The 20,175-nt window shown below is 43.7% G+C and overlaps 1 protein-coding gene across 1 annotated transcript in view; it reads right to left on the bottom strand.

Annotated features, from left to right (window-relative positions):
• Window positions 1-1,284: 1,284 nt before the first annotated feature.
• The window catches only part of FOXO1 (forkhead box O1), a 98,431-nt gene continuing 79,540 nt past the window's right edge, over window positions 1,285-20,175 (bottom strand). Inside the window, exons 2-3 of the mRNA XM_025924051.2 lie at window positions 5,077-6,432; window positions 1,285-4,602 (exon numbers count right to left, since the gene is read on the bottom strand). Of these exons, the coding sequence (XP_025779836.2) occupies window positions 5,095-6,432 (1,338 nt within the window). The 3' untranslated portion in view covers window positions 1,285-4,602; window positions 5,077-5,094. The remainder of the gene's footprint in view (window positions 4,603-5,076; window positions 6,433-20,175) is intronic.

The raw sequence follows: 20,175 nt of genomic DNA, 5'->3' as shown, positions 1-20,175 counted from the left end.
CTATATGCCACCAAAGAAGTTTCTCCTTTTACGTTAAAATTGAGCTCCAGCCCAGGATTCCGTCTGCGAAATCTTCCTGCTGAGTTGCTTCCTCTTATCAAGTGATGTTAAACCTTGGGAACTGGTCCCGATACGTGACATCAGATACACGATTCTGTGTATGTGTGTGGAGGGCTATGAAAGGAGCCTGCCGGCTTGAGTCCCGGTGGTACAATCAGAGCATTTTTCTGCACGTGGGCTAGGTGCATGAGCCCCAGGGTCTGGGAGAAGATGCCTTTCTTTATCTGCTCTATGCTCTGGGCTATCATGTGTTTTAAAGAAAGGGTTCTATTTGCTGGAAGGAAGGGGAAACAAACAAACCCTGAAAAGCTAGACTGACCTTCTGGTGTCTAAACAGATAAACATTAGAATAACCTATTTCCTTGTTGCTACTCTAACCCATTCATTCACTTGCCTTGTAACTGAGTCAGAAGCAAGGAGACCGGGCTTTTCCTGGTTTGAAAATGCGTTTTAGGGGCGCCTGGGTGGCTCAGTTGGCTGAGCATCCAACTTCGGCTCAGGTCATGATCTCGTGCTTTGTGAGTTCCAGCCCTGTGTCAGACTCTGCTGACAGCTCAGAGCCTGGATGCCTGCTTCGGAATCTGTGACTCCCTCTCTCTCTGCCTTTCTTCTGCTCATGCTGTCTCTCAAAAAATAAATACATGCTAAAAAAAATTGTTTTTAGTGCAGTTTAACCATGTTAATCTAATCCTAGCTCATTCCTCAGGCACGTTCTGAAAAAAAGAAAAGTAAAACATATAAACCTCTAATCTGTGGCCACTTAAAGGAGGACACAATCCTCCCTCCCCCTTCGGCAAGGTGTGTGAGGTAGGGACGCGCACGGCCCTGGAAAGCCACTGCTCCCCGCACACCCGCTAGTGCTCGGTGCCCTCCTAACTTGCCCTTCAAGTGTTTTTCCCTTTAGCATGGTCCGTCTGGCATGAGATTTAACATGCCTAGGAATTATTGCACAGGATGTCGTCGCAGACATTCCGAAGATGCGGTACTCCCGAGTTGTTCCTTATTCAGGGATTTTACTTGTTCTTCAACTCTCGGGACTTCATTCTCAGATGGACTGTTTCCTCCCCAACCCACCCCCGCCCCCCAAAGGAAATACCAGATTTGAAGAAACCATGGCACTGTGGCTGACAAGGCTTAACTTAAGGTGAACATTAAAAAACAACAAAACACTAATAAAGAGCTTATTCTGCACAATTAGGAAAGAAAGACGCCAAACCATTGAAACAGAATTTATGTACATTTATGGCTTTATACAATAATAGCAAAGATTGTTCTTGTGTCTGTAAGTACATCAGCATCATCAGGCACTTCTCAGAGAGTATCGGAACAGGAACGTGGAATCTGTGCTGTTACTGAACTCGAGTAGTGAAATGCGGGGGGGATGTGACCGCATCCCGACAGGACTCCGGTGGCCACACCTGGCCACACTGCCAGGCCGTGCACACCACCCTCAAGGAGGAGGCCAAGAGTAATGCAAGGCTGTTTTGTTTGCATAAACCACACTGCCTTTTTTTAATGAACAATTAACTCCCAGACCAAAACCACAAGAGAAACTTCTCATTTAAAAGTCAGTTATAAATTAAGAACTCGTAAGAGCTGAGTGTGAGAGTTTCAAGTAAGTCTGGGGGGAGGGAGGGAGGTGTTGGTAACATATACCCAGCAGTTGAACATGTCCAAATTGTATACCTTTGGAAAACTTTTTTTTTTTTCCCATTTCAAGTGTCCTTCTCCTCTTCTCAGTATGCTCCATTGATTTACTGCCCACTGGGATACAACATTTGCTAATTAATTTAGACTTTGTCAGTTTGTCGAAGCGGAACTTTGCAAGTAATACATCTAATTACCTAAATATATTCCATACATCTATATTACGGAAACAATACTTTATATTTAAAATATCAGAATAGCTCTATAATACAATATGCTTTTAATAACAGTACAAACCAGAGGAAATAAATCAAACAAGGCTGCATAGGTGATATCATTTGCACATTTCACAAAGCAATCATGTACAATAACTGATATACTAATTACTCAAGAAAGTCAGTATTCGTACAGAAAAAGTATTACCAGAGGTCACATAATGTTTGTTTTCAAAATAGACAAGGTGCCTTTCACTGGACTTCACTGTACCCCAGAGAGATACTCAAGATTCATGAGAATTTCAACACAAAAATCTGCAGGAAAAAAAAAAAAAAAAAGAGGTATTTACACAGACTCAGGAGGAAGAAACATCTTTTTAAAAGTTACTCTAGGATGTAATAAGATTTTAAGAGTGATTTCTGCTGGAGTTGCCTCTTTAATGAACAAACAGCGGCTCTGAGGCTCACCACGTGATGGCATAGGAGGAGGAAAGAAGCTGGACACAGTAGAGAACCCAAGTACTCTGGCACCAACAAGTTCTATTACATATGCAGAAGGCACTGCTTAGAGGAACTAGGGTTTCCAAAACCAGACATATTTTGGAGTGGCTAGCAGTAAGGATGGTTGGACAGGTGGCTGTTTAATGAACTTTCAAGACAGTAGAAGTCACAGTGGGAAGCTTACAACAGAGCTGGCCTCCTATAGGAAATCTTTCAGGAACACTTGTGTTCTCGTTAAACATGTAGGAAAGACCAAGCCAACAGATCGGCAATTCACATGCAAGACAAAGCAAGTGTGATCTGGGCTAAGTACACAGAAAGAAATCAGAGCCTTCTCAAGAAGGCAAGAGGAACATTTTTGTGCACCTGCTCCTTTTATTGTGCTGACTTAGGGCATTCCACAAGACTTGAAAATACTGACGGATGCAAAGCCAATTAACCTAGTCTGTCAGTTACAAGTAATTGCAAAATATTAAAACATAATGATGCAGCATTGTAGTTTAGGTTGCTAAAGGCTAAGGAAATTCTCCAATTCTAACTTACCATAAGAGGTTTTACAATAAATTCAAATATACAACCTACAGCTGGTTTGTTGGCTTTCAAATTAATTGCCCCAATTTTTAAACAAGCTCTAGTCCATTTGGTAGCCATCTGCACTCAGGGACACAAAGCATTCTGCAAATCACTGAAGTCCTATTTTAAATTTTCCTCCTTCCACCTAAATTTCCACAGTGTGCTAAGTAATCTGCAGGACAGAAGGGAGAGAGGAATGAAGTGTGAGTCTTAACATAATCCTTCAAGGCAGAGCTATCAAACCAACCTCCACCTAGACCAAAATAAGAGCACAGAAATAGGAGGGAAAACATTTGCTGAAGCTCAACTCCAAAAGGTTAAGTTGATCCAAACTCCCAGTTTGAGAGAGGAGCATGGTTTTAGACTCGGGTCTCCCTTTCTGATCTACAAACATCACGAGGCCCCTCAGGAGTCCCTGAAACACCGTGCACTTAGTTCACGGGATAATAGGAGCAGATGGAATTTCCTTAAAACACATACATAAAAGCTTACTAAGTTCTCCTAAGCACGAAACGCAAAATGTCCATAACTAACCATCACTCTCCTGCCAGAACAGAGCCAGAAACGTGGAGTATGCAAGGACTAATTACAATGATTTTAAGATTAGTCAGAAACAACACCAAGTAGCATCCCCAAGTGTACAAACCAGTTAAACACGTATAAAATTAGTACTAATCCAGTTAGAAATACAAAATGAAAATTATGGATGCTGCCTCAAATATCTGGGATTCCACAAATTTACAAGCAGACTATGTAACAAAGTAGACTCTAGTTTTAAGAAAACATTACAGTTCAATATCTATTCCAAAAATGTCCCAACGATAACATCAAAAATCATTTATCTGGAAATTAGAACCATTTAGATGTTTGTACAAATTTGCAAATAACAAAATAAACAAACAAAAAAATAGAAAAGACCTGTACAAGGCTGGCATTTAATCTATTTTTTCCCCCGAAGGTGTCTGACAAGTCCATTAATTCAGCAGATTGATAACAGGCTATTGGTTCTCATGTGAAGTGGCCATGTGAACAGGCCCAAAGCTGTCCCTTGGAGGCGCAGGATGGAGAGCTTGGTTCTCTGTGGTTCGTCTGTTCAGCAGAACACAGGTGGTACAAACAAAAGTTTAACTTATCAAAGACATGAGACCATCACAGTATTACAAAAAGAGTATAAACTTTCCTTGGACCAAATGGATATTTTTTAAAAAACAACAACAACAACAACAACAAAAACACACACAAATACAGTTCTGTCGCTACTGCTTATGTACAAAACTTGAAAGCACACCAGGATCTGAATGTCTTTTCTGCAATTATATGGTGTAGTGAGTTTGGCACTTCATTGTAATGAAATTTCCAATGGCACAGTCCTTATCTACAGCGGCACATAACCTGCAAACATCGGGCAAACATCCTGTACAGGAAAAGTGTCTTCGCTGCCAAGTCTGACGAAAGGAAAAAAGAAATTCGTTTTTTGTTTGTTTTTTTTTGTTTTGTTTTGTCTTTTTTTTTAATCAAGAAAACGAAAAGGAGGGGTGAAGGACATCTTTGGACTGCTTCTCTCAGTTCCTGCTGTCAGACAGTCTGAAGTACTTTTAAGTGTAGCCTAGAAAAAACACACAATGAAAATACAGCCGAATTAAAATCAATTTGATTTAACGTATTAGAGTGACAGACATACTTGGGGGGGGCGGGGGGATGGGAGAAGCTAGAGCTTTCTCAAACAGCTCTGAAATCTTTCAATGGGGAAAATTCCACTTATAAAAAAAACCTGCAGCATTTGATTTGTATCAAACGTATTCATTTATTGAAGAGTTACTGAAAAGATGCAGCCATCTAACTGTCAAAAGAAATCTTTAAAGCAGTCAGAGGAAAATTCCTTATGCTTAAGCTCAAAGAAAAAAAAAAATTATAAGCTGAAAAAAGGGCAAAGAAAGAATGATAAAAGATGCCTCTCTGCAAGGAACAGCCAGCTGACATCAGGAAAAGTCCCAACCATGGAAGATATGTGGCAAGTTACCGTGTTCCTCTCTTTTAAGTCCTGGCTTCACAAGGTCTTTTGACACGGGGGTGATCTTACCTGTTCACTAACTCACTCTTAGCCTGACACCCAGCTATGTGTCGTCGTCTTGACGCTGTGCGGGAAGCTTTGGTTGGGCAATACATTGTCAAAGTTAAAATCCAACGTATCTCCATCCATAAGATCGTTCCGAATGATGGACTCCATGTCGCAGTCCAAGCGCTCAATCAACATGCCATCCAAGTCACTTGGGAGCTTCTCCTGGTGGAGAAGGCCCATCCTGCCATAGCCATTGCAGCTGCTCACCGAGGAGTAGGCCCCCAGCGCGTTCATCTGCATGGTGTGGGACAGAGGCACTTGTAAAGCTGTCTTCACGGGGGCCAAGCGGTTCATACCCGAGGTGTGGGGCATGGTGTTGACCGCATGGGGCAAGGCACGCCCATTAACTGCGGATGTTGGCTGGGTATGTCCAGGGTGGGTGTGGGAGCTGGGGTTCATCATTTTGTTATGAGATGCCTGGCTGCCATAGGTTGACATGACCGAATTAGGGCCCATCAACACATTCTGACCAAGGACCCGGCTGTTGGGTTGGGCGATCCCAGGATCAACTGCTGTCATAATGTCATTGTGGGGAGGAGAGTCAGAAGTAAGCAACTCCTTCAAGAGTCCTGGTGCACAGTTATACTGATTCATACCTCCATAGCTCGATTTGTTGTCCTGAAGTGTTTGCATAGGCATCTGGGGCAAAGGGCTCATGCTGGACTGGCCATATGTGTATTTTTGGTAGTTTGGGCTGGGTGAATTCAGACTGGTGTTTGGAGGTGCAAATGAGTAGCATGGTGTCTGCTGCATCATGGTGCCAGGTGAAGACTGGGTTGAAACAGTTAATGGCGTTGGTGATGACAGAAGGTTGAGATTATCCAAAAGATTTTCCATATTTTCAGGATTGCTTATCTCAGACAGACTGGGTAGCGTAGAAGCCATCTTTGCAGCAGATGGTGGGTACACCAGAGAATGCACATCCCCATCTCCAAGATCGTCCTGTTCGGTCATAATGGGAGAAAGTCTCCCACTAATAGTACTAGCATTTGAGCTAGTTCGAGGGCGAAATGTACTCCAGTTATCAAAGTCATCATTGCTGTGAGAGCCAGGGCTCGCAGGCCATTTAGAAAACTGAGATCCTGGGCTGTCCCCGGCACCCTCCTGGCCAGACTGCAGGGATGCTTTTTTCTTAGCAGCTCGGCCCCGGCTCTTAGCAAATTTACTGTTGTTGTCCATGGACGCAGCTCTTCTCCGAGGGGATTTGCCACTCTTGCCTCCCTCTGGATTGAGCATCCACCAAGAACTTTTTCCAGTTCCTTCATTCTGCACACGAATGAACTTGCTGTGTAGGGACAGATTATGGCGAATTGAATTCTGTAAAGCAAAACATCATGTTAGAAATAAGTACTTCTCCTGTTGGAGTACTTACTGTTCAGTAAAGATATATGTTAATGGAAGACAAGTAAACGTCTTTTAAAGTTTGTGGTACAGATTTCAACCTATACCATCAGAAGGGTTCTGAACTCCACTATAAAAGAGCTCCAAACCAGTACAAGAGAAATAGTATCTTATCTTAAAAACAGGCACCTGTAGGAGTGCCTGAGTGGCTCAATCGGATGAGTGTCCGACTCTTGATTTTGGCTCAGGTCACCATCTCACGGTTCAGGAGATCGAGCCCCACGTTAGGACCCACGTCCAGCTCCATGCCGGGCTCTGAACTGGGCATGGAGCCTGCTTCAGATTCTTCTCTCTCCTTCTGCCCCTCCCCCGCTCACGCTCTCAAAACAAACCAAAACAAACCCAGTGTCTGTATCTTAATGTAATGAGGAGACAAAATTAAATAAGCATTATTATAGACACCTTCTTTTACATAGCTGTATTTTACAGGAAATCACAGGAACTCACTTTAAAACCACTTAAATTTTTGCTTAGCTACAATGCTACGTAAATAGCAAAAACCGTTTCCATTCTATCACCCCTAAAACTACTGCCAATTCTCTTCAGATTGAACATATGCCATTTACACAAGTGAGAAGTTTTAGATTACTGGGCCCACGTGATTATGGAAAAGAAAGAAGTGAAGCAGGATATATTCTTAGTCAAGAATTAAAAGCCTGAAAACCAGTAAGACCTAGATTCCTTTCTACCTTTCAAGTCCATTAGGCTAATATAGGTGAATATACGGCAAACAGGGTCATATTTCTTATTTTAGAAAGTTGAACTGCCGAAAAAGAGAAAATTTAGATCCAAGTGCTGTTCACCAACCCCTCCTCCCACAAATAACCGGCAGTATGTGCCAACTAACTCCAGGTCACTGCATCGGAGGGAGGTCATGCTCTATCCAAAAAGACACGGGGGAGAGGGGTGGCAATACAAAGAGCTCCAGGCTTCAGTCACTCAGTACAGTTGCTCCACAACTAAACTGTGCCATGTGTATTTCCAACACAATTAGTAAAGAAAATCAACTTAACTTTGGGAAACTGCTTGGCCCCTAGGTGCCTTAAGTTTCCTTATCTATAAAACAGAGATAAGTAATAGACCCATTTAGGGCTATGAGGGAGACAGAGTTTATAAAATGTTCAGTGGTGCCTGGCACATGGCAAGCAGTTCCCAAGAAGTAGGGCCTAGATCCCAACTTTGAGGGCACGAGGATATTGCCATTTTGAGCCCTGCTCCCCTCCTCCTACCTCCTATTCACTGGGGTGTGGGCAGGAGCTCAGAGGGATTACAAACACAAACCCACAACTCCCAATATACAGTGAAGGAGGCCAAAGAGAGTCTCAAGCTCCAGCAGAAGCAGCAAAGCCAGGCTGCAAATAAGGAACCCCCAATCCAACTCCCCTAATGGACACATATGGGATCACCAGCATCTGGAGAGCCTCTGGGGACATATGGAAAAGCAAAAATGGGCTCCAAAGGAGGGCCCTTGTCTTGTAGCTTTTTGTTCCACATCTAGAACAAGGCACAGAGCAGACTCCCACTACCTGCTCATTCAGCAGCCTCTGTCATCAGGGCCCTGAGGCCAAGTCCAGGAGCAGGATTCTGGATGTCCTAGACCCCTGGGAACAGGCCCCTGTGCATGTCTCCCAAGCTTCCCCTGGCTTCCTCTGCCAACTGGGGATAAGGCTTAGCAGACTGAGCCCCCTGGACCTCTGGGGCCCCTCACCCTGACCACAAAAAGGCCCTGGCTGGATTTGTGGTCACCCAGGGATGCAGCCACAGTGCCCACATCCTCATGCCATCAACGTGGGATGCAGATGCTTGAGTGCCAATCGCTGCGCCAGAAAAAGCCTTTGCACAGACAAGGCCCGGGCTTCAACACAAACCATGAATTCAGGTTCTTTCTTATTAAAAAAGAGATTACAAACATGCGGGGAAAAAATCTGTCTAAAAGGAGATGGGATAGTCCGAGTCGAGTCAGGCCGGATAGCCAGGGCTGAGAAATCCGTATTTCAAAATGCCCTCTGACCCTCTGTACTACATTCCACCCAAGGATTGCAACAGAGGAGCAACGTGACAGACCCTTCTGCCAGGGCACACAGCGCGGGCGGGTCAGATTCGGCTCTGAATGGGCCTTCTAGGCTAGATGCTGTGCAGGTGTCCAAGTGGATGGCATGAAGGTTTCTTTTGTTCCCTAGACTTTCCTCTTCCTTCCCATCTATTGATCTATGCCCAACTCAAGAAAAGCTTTGAGGAGGACTTTAAGTACACACAAGAATCCCTAAAAGAGGCCAAGTACTACATTTTTCTAATGGCCTATTTCATTTCCATAAGATTCTCCAAACCCCACGGAAAGGTCTTAAACACACACCTATGTATGCTCCAAGAACCACAGCCTCATCTCCTGGGCCCACCAACACCAGCAAAGCAGGTTCTAAATCTGTCCTTAAAGAGGCAGGCCTGTCCCTGGGGAGGACCTGGAAAGGGGCTGAGCGCTCTGACCCTGCGACATGTTCTATAGGCTGAAAGTCTGGGCGTTTGCACAATATTCCATCTTGACTATCTTGTTCTTGGAACACAACAGACACATAGATAAGCCACGATGAAATCTCTAGAGGAAAGGAAGCTTGACTCCTGTCCCTGTCACATTTAGTTAATGATAAAGGGGGGAAGATCCTCCTAGATAATGGCTTCCTGGTTGTCTGCACTGGCTGGTGGAGAGGGTGGTGCAGCTCTGTAACACTCATAATTAGATCAGGTCATTTGTAACTGCAATTAGGGGACATTTTTAATGAGACTGCAGAATATGTAATGATGAAATCTTTAAAAAGTTCAAGAAGCGTTCACTAAGCCAGGTGGGACATACACTAACTCACCACTTAGACTTACCCCCCCTCTCCAAAAGGGTGGTAGGGGGAGGGTCCACAGCAATACCCTACTTATCAAAACATCATGCTCCATATTTTTCTAAGAGGACATTTCAGGTCACTCTTTGAGTAACAGAGCTGTCTTCTAACTTTGCCAACAATTAAAAAAAATTTTTTTTCCAAACAGGAAAAGGTTTGCAGGGCTTGTTACAAAAATTCCTGTTTTTCATACAGCCAGCAGGGCTATGATAGGGAGCGGGGGCGGGGTGAATAGGTAAATCCTGCAAAAATATGTGTTGCTATTAAGGGTATTATGTCTGCAGACCCCTGCGGGACACAACCATGGCCGGAGGAAACTGTGGTTCTCCCGCAAACTCTTCGACTGTCAGTGCTTGGAGATACTCAGTTTTTTGACTACAAACAGAATATTACCTGAGAAATAAGGCAGGTTGTGAAGACAGAAAACTCATACACTGCAAGCTACTTAGCCAAATCACAAGCTGCTATGCCATTAGACTCCACCCACCCCCCACCCTCACCCCCCAACCAAGGACACATGAGCAAATTTCCTCTCCAGCAGCTGTATTTCTCTGCAGCCTGGGCTCTTTACTAATGCTGAGCTGGATTTCCTCTCACATACCCTCCCCACAACCTGCCCCCCCAAGCAGGGCGGCACGTTCTTCTTGGGAAGCCTGACCTGACCCGGGACATTTGGGCGGGTCGCGTCGGGGGCAGAAGGAGCTGCACAAGGTATGTGCTTGCTTGCTCAGCCTGCCTCCAAGTCCCAGGTGCTCTATTTCAGGAGTTCTATGGATTCCAAGCTCCTTAAAGAACAAGGGCGGAAGTTTGGTTTTATTTCCTAATCTTGAAGCCCCTAGAAGAGTTCTGTGTACACGCATGCACACGTGCACACACACACAAAGATGATGTGCACACAAGAAAAAGCCAAGGAATGTTTGCTGACTGACATCCCAAACACACTACAGGGAAGGTGTAATGTCTTACACATCTTTTGGCCATCTGTTCACATACCAATTCATGCCAAACCACACTTATTGGGACCTAGTTTGTGCTAGGTGCAATGAAAGACAACAGAAGGAATTAGGCAGAGTCTGCCCTCTAGGTGTTTTATGATTGACCTGGGCCAAGAACAAGTCCACCTAAACAGCCACATGGGACAGAAAATGATGCACAAACCACTGTCCAGGAGCACTGACATTTTCCTATCAAAGGTTGCCATCCCCACCTCCTCCAACTTCTCTCTGAGCTCAAACGTCCCTTCCTTCTGGAACCATCCCATCCTACCGCTAACACAGGACCTTGGTTACTCACCACAATTATGATTCTGCTATGTGTGGTCCCCTGGGGGCATGTGTGGCTCCCCACTACACTGTAAGCTGCATGAGCTCAGGACCTGGTCTGTCTTCTTGTACAATGTATCCTCACAGCTCCATCACCAAGAGGCACTCAAGTATCTGTTAAATGGATTAATAGGCTCTACATTGACAGGGCTGTTGTGGAGATTAAATGAGAGAACACATGTAAAGTGCTTACCTCAATCAATATTAGCTGTTACTGTCATTATTAGGATAATGGCATCTATAAAATGTCTGTGTTTTAGACACTTATCTGTACGATAACCATCAGTCTAATTTACTATCATACCTTGCACTGTTGCCACTAATAAGGTGTTACATGTTAAGTACTGGAAAAGTAGACCAGCGTTGAGGTAAGACTTAAGATGTTTTCTCTCTGCACCAGACAGTACCTCAGATGCTGTGAAGAGACGTTAATAATAAAGGAACTCAGATACCAAAGCTGGTCTGTTACTGCCCTTGCCAGTAAGTGTATCAGAATCCTGAAGTCTTCTCAAGGTGCTGCCATGGAGCCTCGCGCGTGGGCACCACACACAGCTGTGGCCTCTCAGCTCTCTGGACTCAGCCAGTGTGCGACAAGGGAAGGAGTGGCAGGTATTACCCGGGCCACAGTCAAGAGACCACAGTCCTGTGTCTCCTTGGGGGGGTGGTTACAAATGAGCCCTGCTGGTCCCCTGCCTCTCTGGCTGGCAGAAGCTAGGCTCTGGAGCTGGCCCCTAGAAACCCTGAGGACACAGGACAGGAACTGCCCCTCCCTAAGAGGCTCCCAGCCCCGCTGTTTAAAGCAATAATCGGAGCGTCGCTGACGCACAAGAAGAAATCTTCACATCTTTCATTTGCTTTAAGTTTTTTATCTCATTTTTAAATCTATATTGGCAAAATGTGTTATATAACATACACAATCTATGGCTGTAGTACAAATGAATAAATGTGACATCAGAAAGGATATGTGATTTTTACAAAAAACATTTGGAGACCCCTACTCTATTGCAGTAGACTTCTAGTCTACTAGAAGCCTGAACAAAGAAAACCAAGGTTGTTGAACTAGTCCTAGAGTGAAGACTAGCAAGCTCTTTGGCCTACCAGACCTGGGCTGAAGAAATGCTCTGATCTGGCCCTGGGTTTGCACCTCTCCTCCCCTACCCTGCCCCGGGCTCCTTCCTGTCCATTTTTCTGTACCCCGGACACTCATCACTCTGAATCCTGCCTTCTGACCTGAGCTGCCAGCTTGGTTCCATCTAGCCTGTCCACTGGTGTGCGTGGAGATCACCACCTTCCAGCCATAGGTCTTGCCATCACTCCATTTTTCTTTCTGCTCGGCAGTTCTAAGACTACTCGGGTCTTTGTCTTTATAACCAAAAATAAAAGAAAACCATCAACTTGGGCTGAGTACATCCTGCTCACGAACCCCGGGCCTTCATACTTTATGTCTGCATTTTACTTCATATACAAACTGCGTTTAATCCATCATCGCATTCCACACTTGAAAGATCCCTATAAGGCAGGGATTACTGGCCTTGTTCTAGACATGGGAAAACTGAGGCTCAGAAAATTAATTGTCCAACTAGGGCTCAGACCTAGGTTTCAGGAGTCTGAATGCAACACTGCTGCCAGCTAAAAAACCACCTCCTTCGCTCCGCCATTGTGAAGAATCACATTGTGAAGGAACACACTCAAGACTAAGGTTACATGAACGCATCTTGAGGGAGCAGAAATAATTGTTTACAAATACTAGTGTACAAAACGAATTTTCTGCCTCACTGGGTAAAACAGACTGACAAAATATGATTTGCCTTTAATTCTAATGGTGACTCTTTATGGCAGGAAACCATAACAGCTGAAGTGTGAATTTCAGGTATGAGCATCGCTCTGGGGAAAGCATGTGTAAGGAGGCTGTGGGGACCCACAAGGAAAATGGAAAGGCCCCAGGGGCCCCTGCAGCCTAGACCTGCCCGTCACCTTGCCACACGGTGGGGGTGAGCAGTAGTCACCAAATCAAACAAAAAGAACTTCAAACTTAAGACACTGGAACACATGACTAAATGAATTTGTTGTTCTAGAAATTCTAGAAATTCTTTCAAAATGCTAGACAAACTAGATTTTTCCAAAAGCATTTTATCTCATTTCTGTGAACTCTTTGTCAATGCATGCAATTGTTTTGTAGACTCCCAGCATGGACTTTACTCCCTCCTCCTGCTTCCTCTCTTTTACACCATCTCTTCCTGCACTTCTACGAGTGAAAACAAACTAAGGAGAAAGTAGAAATAATCTCTATTCAACAGAGTTCCCATTAGTTGCTAATAAAACAACTTTGCAAAATAATCCATTCTGCTTGCAAACGGAAGGAAAATATGTGACCGTTTGCCAATTGTTCTTTTTACAAGTGATGTCAATAGACGCCATATAGGTTCAACTTTTCAAAGTGTTGTAATAGAAGATGTATGGTGAATGGCTAACCTACATGCTTACACAATAGGCCCCAGCAGTAGCTCTTCTTCCTCAGGCTGATCTCATTTTCCAGAAGCCTGTCCTTCTTGCCTGAACATCAATGACCCCACAGCACACTCTCACCCCCCAGTTTGCAATGAGGACTTGGGCTTCTCCAGTGATCCCAGGGCTGGGAAGAAAAGACTTGCAGCCTCATGAAATGTGCAAACTAGAAGGCACTGGGAAGGTCATCTGGCCCAACACTCCCATTTCCTATTACAGAAAATAGAATTCAGGAAGATTAAAATCCAGATGAGAAACTTATACGAAACTTATACAAGAGCTCATTTACAAAAAGCACAAGCACCTGGGGCTCTATTCCTAGAAGAAATATAGAACAAGTATCAAGAGCATGCAGGGTCCCTCCCCTAATCAAACCAATTCTTAGCTATGGATTCACAAATGGCTATCAATACACTCTTAGCTCTAAATAGCTTTCTCTCTGACTCAAATCTTTCCAAAGAAGGAAAACATGACTACATTAAAGAACCTCCAACAACAAAAAAAGCATATGGGAGATTATGCTCTCATGTAAGACAGTACCAAAAAGACAACTGTAAGAATTCATGAGCACCATGAAAAGTTTCAGCACACGGACAGGCAGAAGCCAAGGTCTAGCTGACTGCAGGGCCACCTTGAGGGAGCACCTTATCTCACTAGGCCTCAGTCTTGCCATCTGTGAAGCAGTAACTACACAGGACTGTTACACAGGATGGTTAGGAACTGAACAGCATAACATATATGGGAAGTGCTTAGCACACCCCTGGACACAAAGATGAGGAAATCAAGGCTGGCCTCTTTCTGATAGGAAGCAAAGGGATATATAAACAGGAATTTGAAAGCGATCGTGAATGGTTACAACTTGATTAAAAACCATTCATCACAAACTTCCTGTTTAACAGTCTTCCTCAAGCTGGTTTCCAGGTCCTCACAACTGAGCCTGCAATCCTTCTTTTACAGAAAAATCGTTTTCTCCCCTTGCGAGGATTTTAAATGTAAAAATGTGATTAACTAGCGTGCTCTGTCAGCTTTCTGGACGACCCATGTCAGAACATATGTGGGTCCCTGAGGTTGTTCAAGGAGACAGACCAGCTGACGGATGACAGACTACATGCAGGAGGACAGTTACAGCAACGCCCCTTCTACATCTCTTCTCACACACCGCTCACTCACCACTGTTTACTTTGCAGAGAACAAACCCTAAAAGGGGCCTGAAGAGGTGACGGATTTCAAGAACATATTGCAGGACCAAACATTTGGTGAAAAGGTGAGCTACAAGTGAATGGGACTATGGTCTTAGGAAACCAAGAGGGAAGAGGGAAGCACCCCCAGCCTGAGAGGAGGGGCAGGGAGGAAGCCCTGCAGTGCAGAAAATGACCCCATTGAGATGACCCCGGTGAGAATGCGGGACGACGCCTGCCTGACCTTTGATAAGCTCTCACATTAGCCAAAAGCCTAAGTATTTCAGAGTAACAGGTCAGCCAACAACCTCATCGGGGTGTAAGAAAAAAATCTCCACGGATAGAGCAGAAAATTTACTTTGATTATATCAGAACTATCCCATGCTTTTATTTCTCAGAAGGTGCTAATCAAAACAACACAGTGCTTCCCCTTGCTGTGTCCTACAGGAAAACCCCATTATCAAAGAAAGCTGTTTTATGAAAGAAAGGGCAAAGCCCCTCAATTTTCAGAACGTGAAAAGGAAAGTCTTTCCAACAGCATTTAATGCCCCATGCTTTTCACACTATCAGAAACTAGGAAGCCCAAAGACAAAACTCCAAAAATTCCAGGTGAGGTTGAAACCTTAGGTACAAGCATCTTTCCCTGTGTTCCAAATCATGGGGTATTGATGTTAATCACTCTCTCTATATAACTTCCATAAAAGTTGCTAACACAGGGTGCCTGTGTGGCTCAGCCAGTTAAGCTTCCAACTCTTGATCTCAGTTCAGGTCCTGATCCAGGGTCCTGTGTTGGGCTACTCTGTGCCCAGCTTACTTTAAAAAAAAAAAGAAAAAAAAGTGGCTAATGTAGACCCCCATTTAAGTCAAGTCTGGAAAACAGAACTACCTCCTGCTGTCACACACTTTGGCCTGAGTACATTGCCACAAAAGCCAATAATGCCAACTCTCAAATGAGTGTCATCAACTCTGGCTAATTAGGTCCCAGTGGTGGATATAGATAGACTAAATTTCATTTAGCTAGAATTCTCTTAAATGTGTGGGGTTTTGGGGTTTTTTTTTTTGTTTTTTAAGGCTAGCTAAGGATTTCAAAGTGGAGTTTGTGTCTCCTGGGATTAATTTAGTTTCTGTGCAGCATGTGGGCATCCCTATCGATCCTTTAACCCACTCACCTCCCCCTCCAGGGAGGCATAAAGACCGCGCACTGCCAAGTCCCAGGCGGAGAACTTCAACACCCCATCCTGACCATCTGGTGGCCTGAAAGAGCCCATCCTTTCTGAAACTTCTATTTAATTAACTGCTCAGAATATGGACTGTCTCAGACACAGAAGGCCACACCATAGCATAGTATTAAGAGGAAACTCATTTGTTGCCGAAGTGCTCCTGCTGTTTCCTAATGAAAATTTGTGTCTATTTTATAGGCCATAACATTTTTCTCATCTTCAGCGGCTCTACAAATGCACTGCTTTACAAGCAATTAATTAACTAACTCTGTATTTGGCTACCAGAAGAATAACTACTGGTGAACTTGGCTACCAGAGTATGGCAAAACAAAGTAGAAACCAAAAACAAAAGAACACTTGAGAATTTATCTTCTTCTGATGAATAACTCAAATTAGGCATCAAAATGAAACACAGTGTGTAACAATTTGATCAATGTTCAAGTTTTCTAAAGTTATTAAAGGATTAAGTAAATTTTGAAGTATTTTGTGATGAGCCCTTTAACCCACTCATATTAGGTGAATGTTTATTCAAGGTATGAGCCGGGGTGGCTCACTTGGTTAAGCAACCGACTCTCAGTTTCACCTCAGGTCATAATCTCATGGTTTGTGAGTTCAAGACCCGCTCTGGGCTCTGTGCTGACAGTGCAGAGCCTGCCTGGGACTCTCTCTCTCTCTCTCTCTCTCTCTCTCAAAATAAATCAGCTTTAAAAACCAACAAAACAACAACAACAAAAAAACAAAAACAGGGCATGTACCCCAACTGTTTACAAGAGCCAATGAAAAACTCTATGAATTGAATATAAATTCAAAGGCAAGCACACCTGAAACTTTGAGAGATTAAAATCTCTAGGATAATATCCCATCCATAGAATGTACTATACAGAATTGTTTTTTGCCCTAAATATGTTCACTGTCTGAAAATCTAGGCGAACATGAATCCACTGAATGCATAATCTATTTACCAAGAAATGCTACCCTTAGTAAACAGAATTAAGAAGTATGAAGTCAAAGTGGGTTGGGGTTTTTTTGTTTTGTTTTGTTTTGTTTTGTTTTTTGGAACTCAAATGTAACAAATCCAGATTATGAGAAGAATGGAAAGAAACTGCAAAAATATAATATTCTGAATTATATATCACGTGCAATGTAAAGTTTTCTTAGTTATATAGAATCCTGAAACTAGCTTGCTTGCCGAATACTCTGGCTAATCAGCAACGATTTGTGACTGCTGAGCACGTGTACTTTTTTGTTTAGGGGCCAGCTCACAAAAATTCTTGTCCCAAATCAAATAGCTACTAAAAAATCACTGGTTGACCTAATACTAGCAAAATCATTTGGGCCCATTTGCTCCACGGTAAAGCAAAACCCCCCAGCCATGGGAGGCAGGGGCCAAGCCAGGGCTGTTTCCAAGCATCCTGCAGACATCGGGATCCAATTCAGCAAGCAGACCACAGAGACAGTAGGTGTGTTCGCTGGATAATGGCCCTACTCTCTGCACCTTCCTTCCAAATAACTGAGGCTCCTTCAGCACCATCAGGTGCCCACATCAACAGCGCAGGGTCTCCAAAAGAACCCCAAACACGTTTCAGAAATGCAGCTTTTGTGGTTACCTAAAGGCCTACAAACATCATAGCCTTCAAAGCCTTCCACAACGTGTCCACCCTAAAACCACACCTGCCCACCAGCACAGATCCTGTGTCCTAACACGAGGCTACACCTGACATCTCAAAACAGCATCTGCACACAGGGCTCTCCAGACAATATGGCGCTGTGCTTAGTTGTAAAAACAGCTTTCCTCCCCTGTGTAAGCGCCCACGCTGTGAACAACAGCCCCTGCAAAGTCTCACCCCTGCTCACCCCTGCACAGTCACAGACACTCCACCAGAAGTAAGCACACTTAGGTTAGTGATACCCACAGGATTTGCAACCTCAGTCAGGCCTCAGGTCGAGATGAAAGCCAGCCCCGGGGGAAAGTGCTTCGCCAAGACTATTCCTGGGCTCAGGGGATGCTGGAAGCTCCAACTAGAGTCTGTCCTGGAAGCAGATTTAGATGACCTGAGGACATTGCCTGCTAAGTATCCTTTGTGTTTCACAGTTTTTGAGCTCAGCCACAGGGCTAGGCAGGTTCTTATTCCAGAGAGAAGAGACAAAGTCAGGCAAGACAAAAAAAAAAAAAGGGTGCCCCAACCACCTGGTGATCCTCACTTGAGCAATTAGCAAACCTTACCATCTGGAAAGTTCTCCTTGCATTGAACTTTTTACTCTAATGCTGCAGCTTGAACTCATGTCCTCTTTGGAAACATGAACAACACTGCAGCCAAGAATGAAAAGTACAAGACTGTGTTTATAAATCCCCAAAGACAAAAACCTCACTGCTACTTTTAGTAGTTATAAATATCATTTCTACGAAGGCATTATCTTTGAAAATGCACTTATTACACATAATATTCATTTCTTGTTTGGGGCTGAGAAAGCAAAGGGAGAATTCTGTACAGTTAGCTCTATCTTAAATACTTAGAGGGAGACCAGTGAAGAAAAAAAAATGAATAAATGAAGCATTTCTTGGGATGATTCAAACCTGAGAACTTCTCATCTGAGCCCAAAGTACCTTAACCTCCTCTTTGGAACTTCAGTGTTCATTGTTCTCAGTGTTATCACACTTTGAATTTCCTCCAAAAGGGGACTGTGAATAACAACTATTGTGACCGAAATCTTGCACACAGTACAAATGTTTTGTATCTCTTCCAAGCTACTGCATTCAAGGATACTTTGAACCACAGCTAGGAATTCCACCATGATATATGTATTTAGTATATTCAGGGATGCCCTTTTCTCCACCTTCTTTAAAAAGTATGCATTTGCCAATGGAGTTCAGAATTAAGGGTCTTCCCAGAGGGCAGGTCCTGTATTCAGGTTCAATTTAGGTCACTTACTCCCACAGGTCAATCAGACAAGTCAGATGATGTCCTGGTGCCTCACCACCACACAACGCAAAGGGGCACAATGCAGACCAAACGGGAACATGTTTTGAAACCACACAGAGTACCCAAACTGTAAAAGATGCTACCAGTCTGAAGCATATTAGAGAATTTTTCTGTAAATTCTTGATATTCTACAACAAAGGTAATCAGTTTCTCTAGAAATTATCATCCCTGCTATCACAGATACTTAACTACATGCAGGGACGTCAGCCTAACAGACCACTTCAGCATTTCTCCAAGGCCATTTCCAATGGCAGTCTCTTTGGTATTAATTTGTTTTTTATTACTGAGAAAAGTAATGTAGTCAGATGCTGACAACCTAGTTAAGACTGTAATAGCTTAGAATTGTTACTGGTTGAACAAAGTTTAAAACAATCATTCTTTAGTGCAATCCTACCCCCAGAAGGTTAAGTTTTGCATTTCAACCATTTCTAAAGCCACAATATATTTCTATTAAACAATTCATGAAGACGGACACCAATATATTGGATAACCATTTTAGTCCTTAAAGTAGCTATAAATTAAGCTAGAGTAGCATACAATTGTAGAACAAAACATTTTCTTTTTTCAGTTTTCTAGGCTGGGTTATTTATTGATTTATTTACGATACATACATACCTACATACATACACACACGTGACTGTTCCAAAAGGACCACAGGGTGAATGGGGGCTGGAATAAAAGGTGCTGAGTCACCTTTTAGTCACCGAGGAGCCTGCATTGCATTCTACATGCAACGTACAGGAGAGCAAAGAAGATCAGAAAAAAGGACGATGTGGAACCTGGAGGAAAGTGCCAACCCGTCTTCCCACAAGATGGTGGAAGAGAAGGAGAGTCTGTGTCCTGCTTGAAAAGCAGAGATTTTTTCACCTACCCAAAAAATTTAAGTGGGTGTGGGTGTATTTTACCATGCACATAAATTTTTGTGGATGAACAAAAGCATCTCCAGAAGGTGCTGTTTGGCACGGTTCTTCCCCACCCTGAGAGGTGCCCGCGGTTCCGCCCTCTAACAGGGCTCTGCTGCAGCTTGTGCGGAGCCTGGTGTGCGGGAACAGCCTCACAAGTGTCATCTTCAGGACCGGATTGATGTCTCTGAACATGATCACCGAAGCAGCTGTTTAGCTTCTGTCTCATGACTTGAATGCTACTTGGTTGTTTTGGAACTCATGGCATAATCTCAGATTTTCTCGTAGTCACAGGAGGGCAGGATCCTGGGGCAGGGACCATTTGTTTTGAAAACGAGTTTTTAAATTCTCCCTTCGTGAAGCCTAGTGTGTTTTCATACTTTTATCCCCCGTTCACGACATTCAGCATACAAATTCAGTTCTCGCTTTTTGAAAGGTTTATTTTTGTTTCTTGAGGTCATTGTCTGGGCTTGACCATAACATCTTTCAGGTTGTTTTGAACAGCTAAAGGGAAATTAAAGGAAATAATGCCCTACAATGTAACCATAGACCATTTGACATAAGCATGAATACAGCTACAACACATTATTCACTAGTTAAGTCAGTGCCCTGGTGGGGGCACATGGAATCCAGGGCCAAGAATGGCCCACCACAGCTGGACTG

Source organism: Puma concolor, chromosome A1 (genome assembly GCF_028749965.1).
Source record: "Puma concolor isolate L17-30 chromosome A1, mPumCon1.1.hap2, whole genome shotgun sequence".
Classification (NCBI taxonomy): Eukaryota; Metazoa; Chordata; class Mammalia; order Carnivora; family Felidae; genus Puma; species Puma concolor.
The sequence above is the reverse complement of the archived record's forward strand: the minus strand, read 5'-3'. Positions and strand labels throughout refer to the sequence as shown.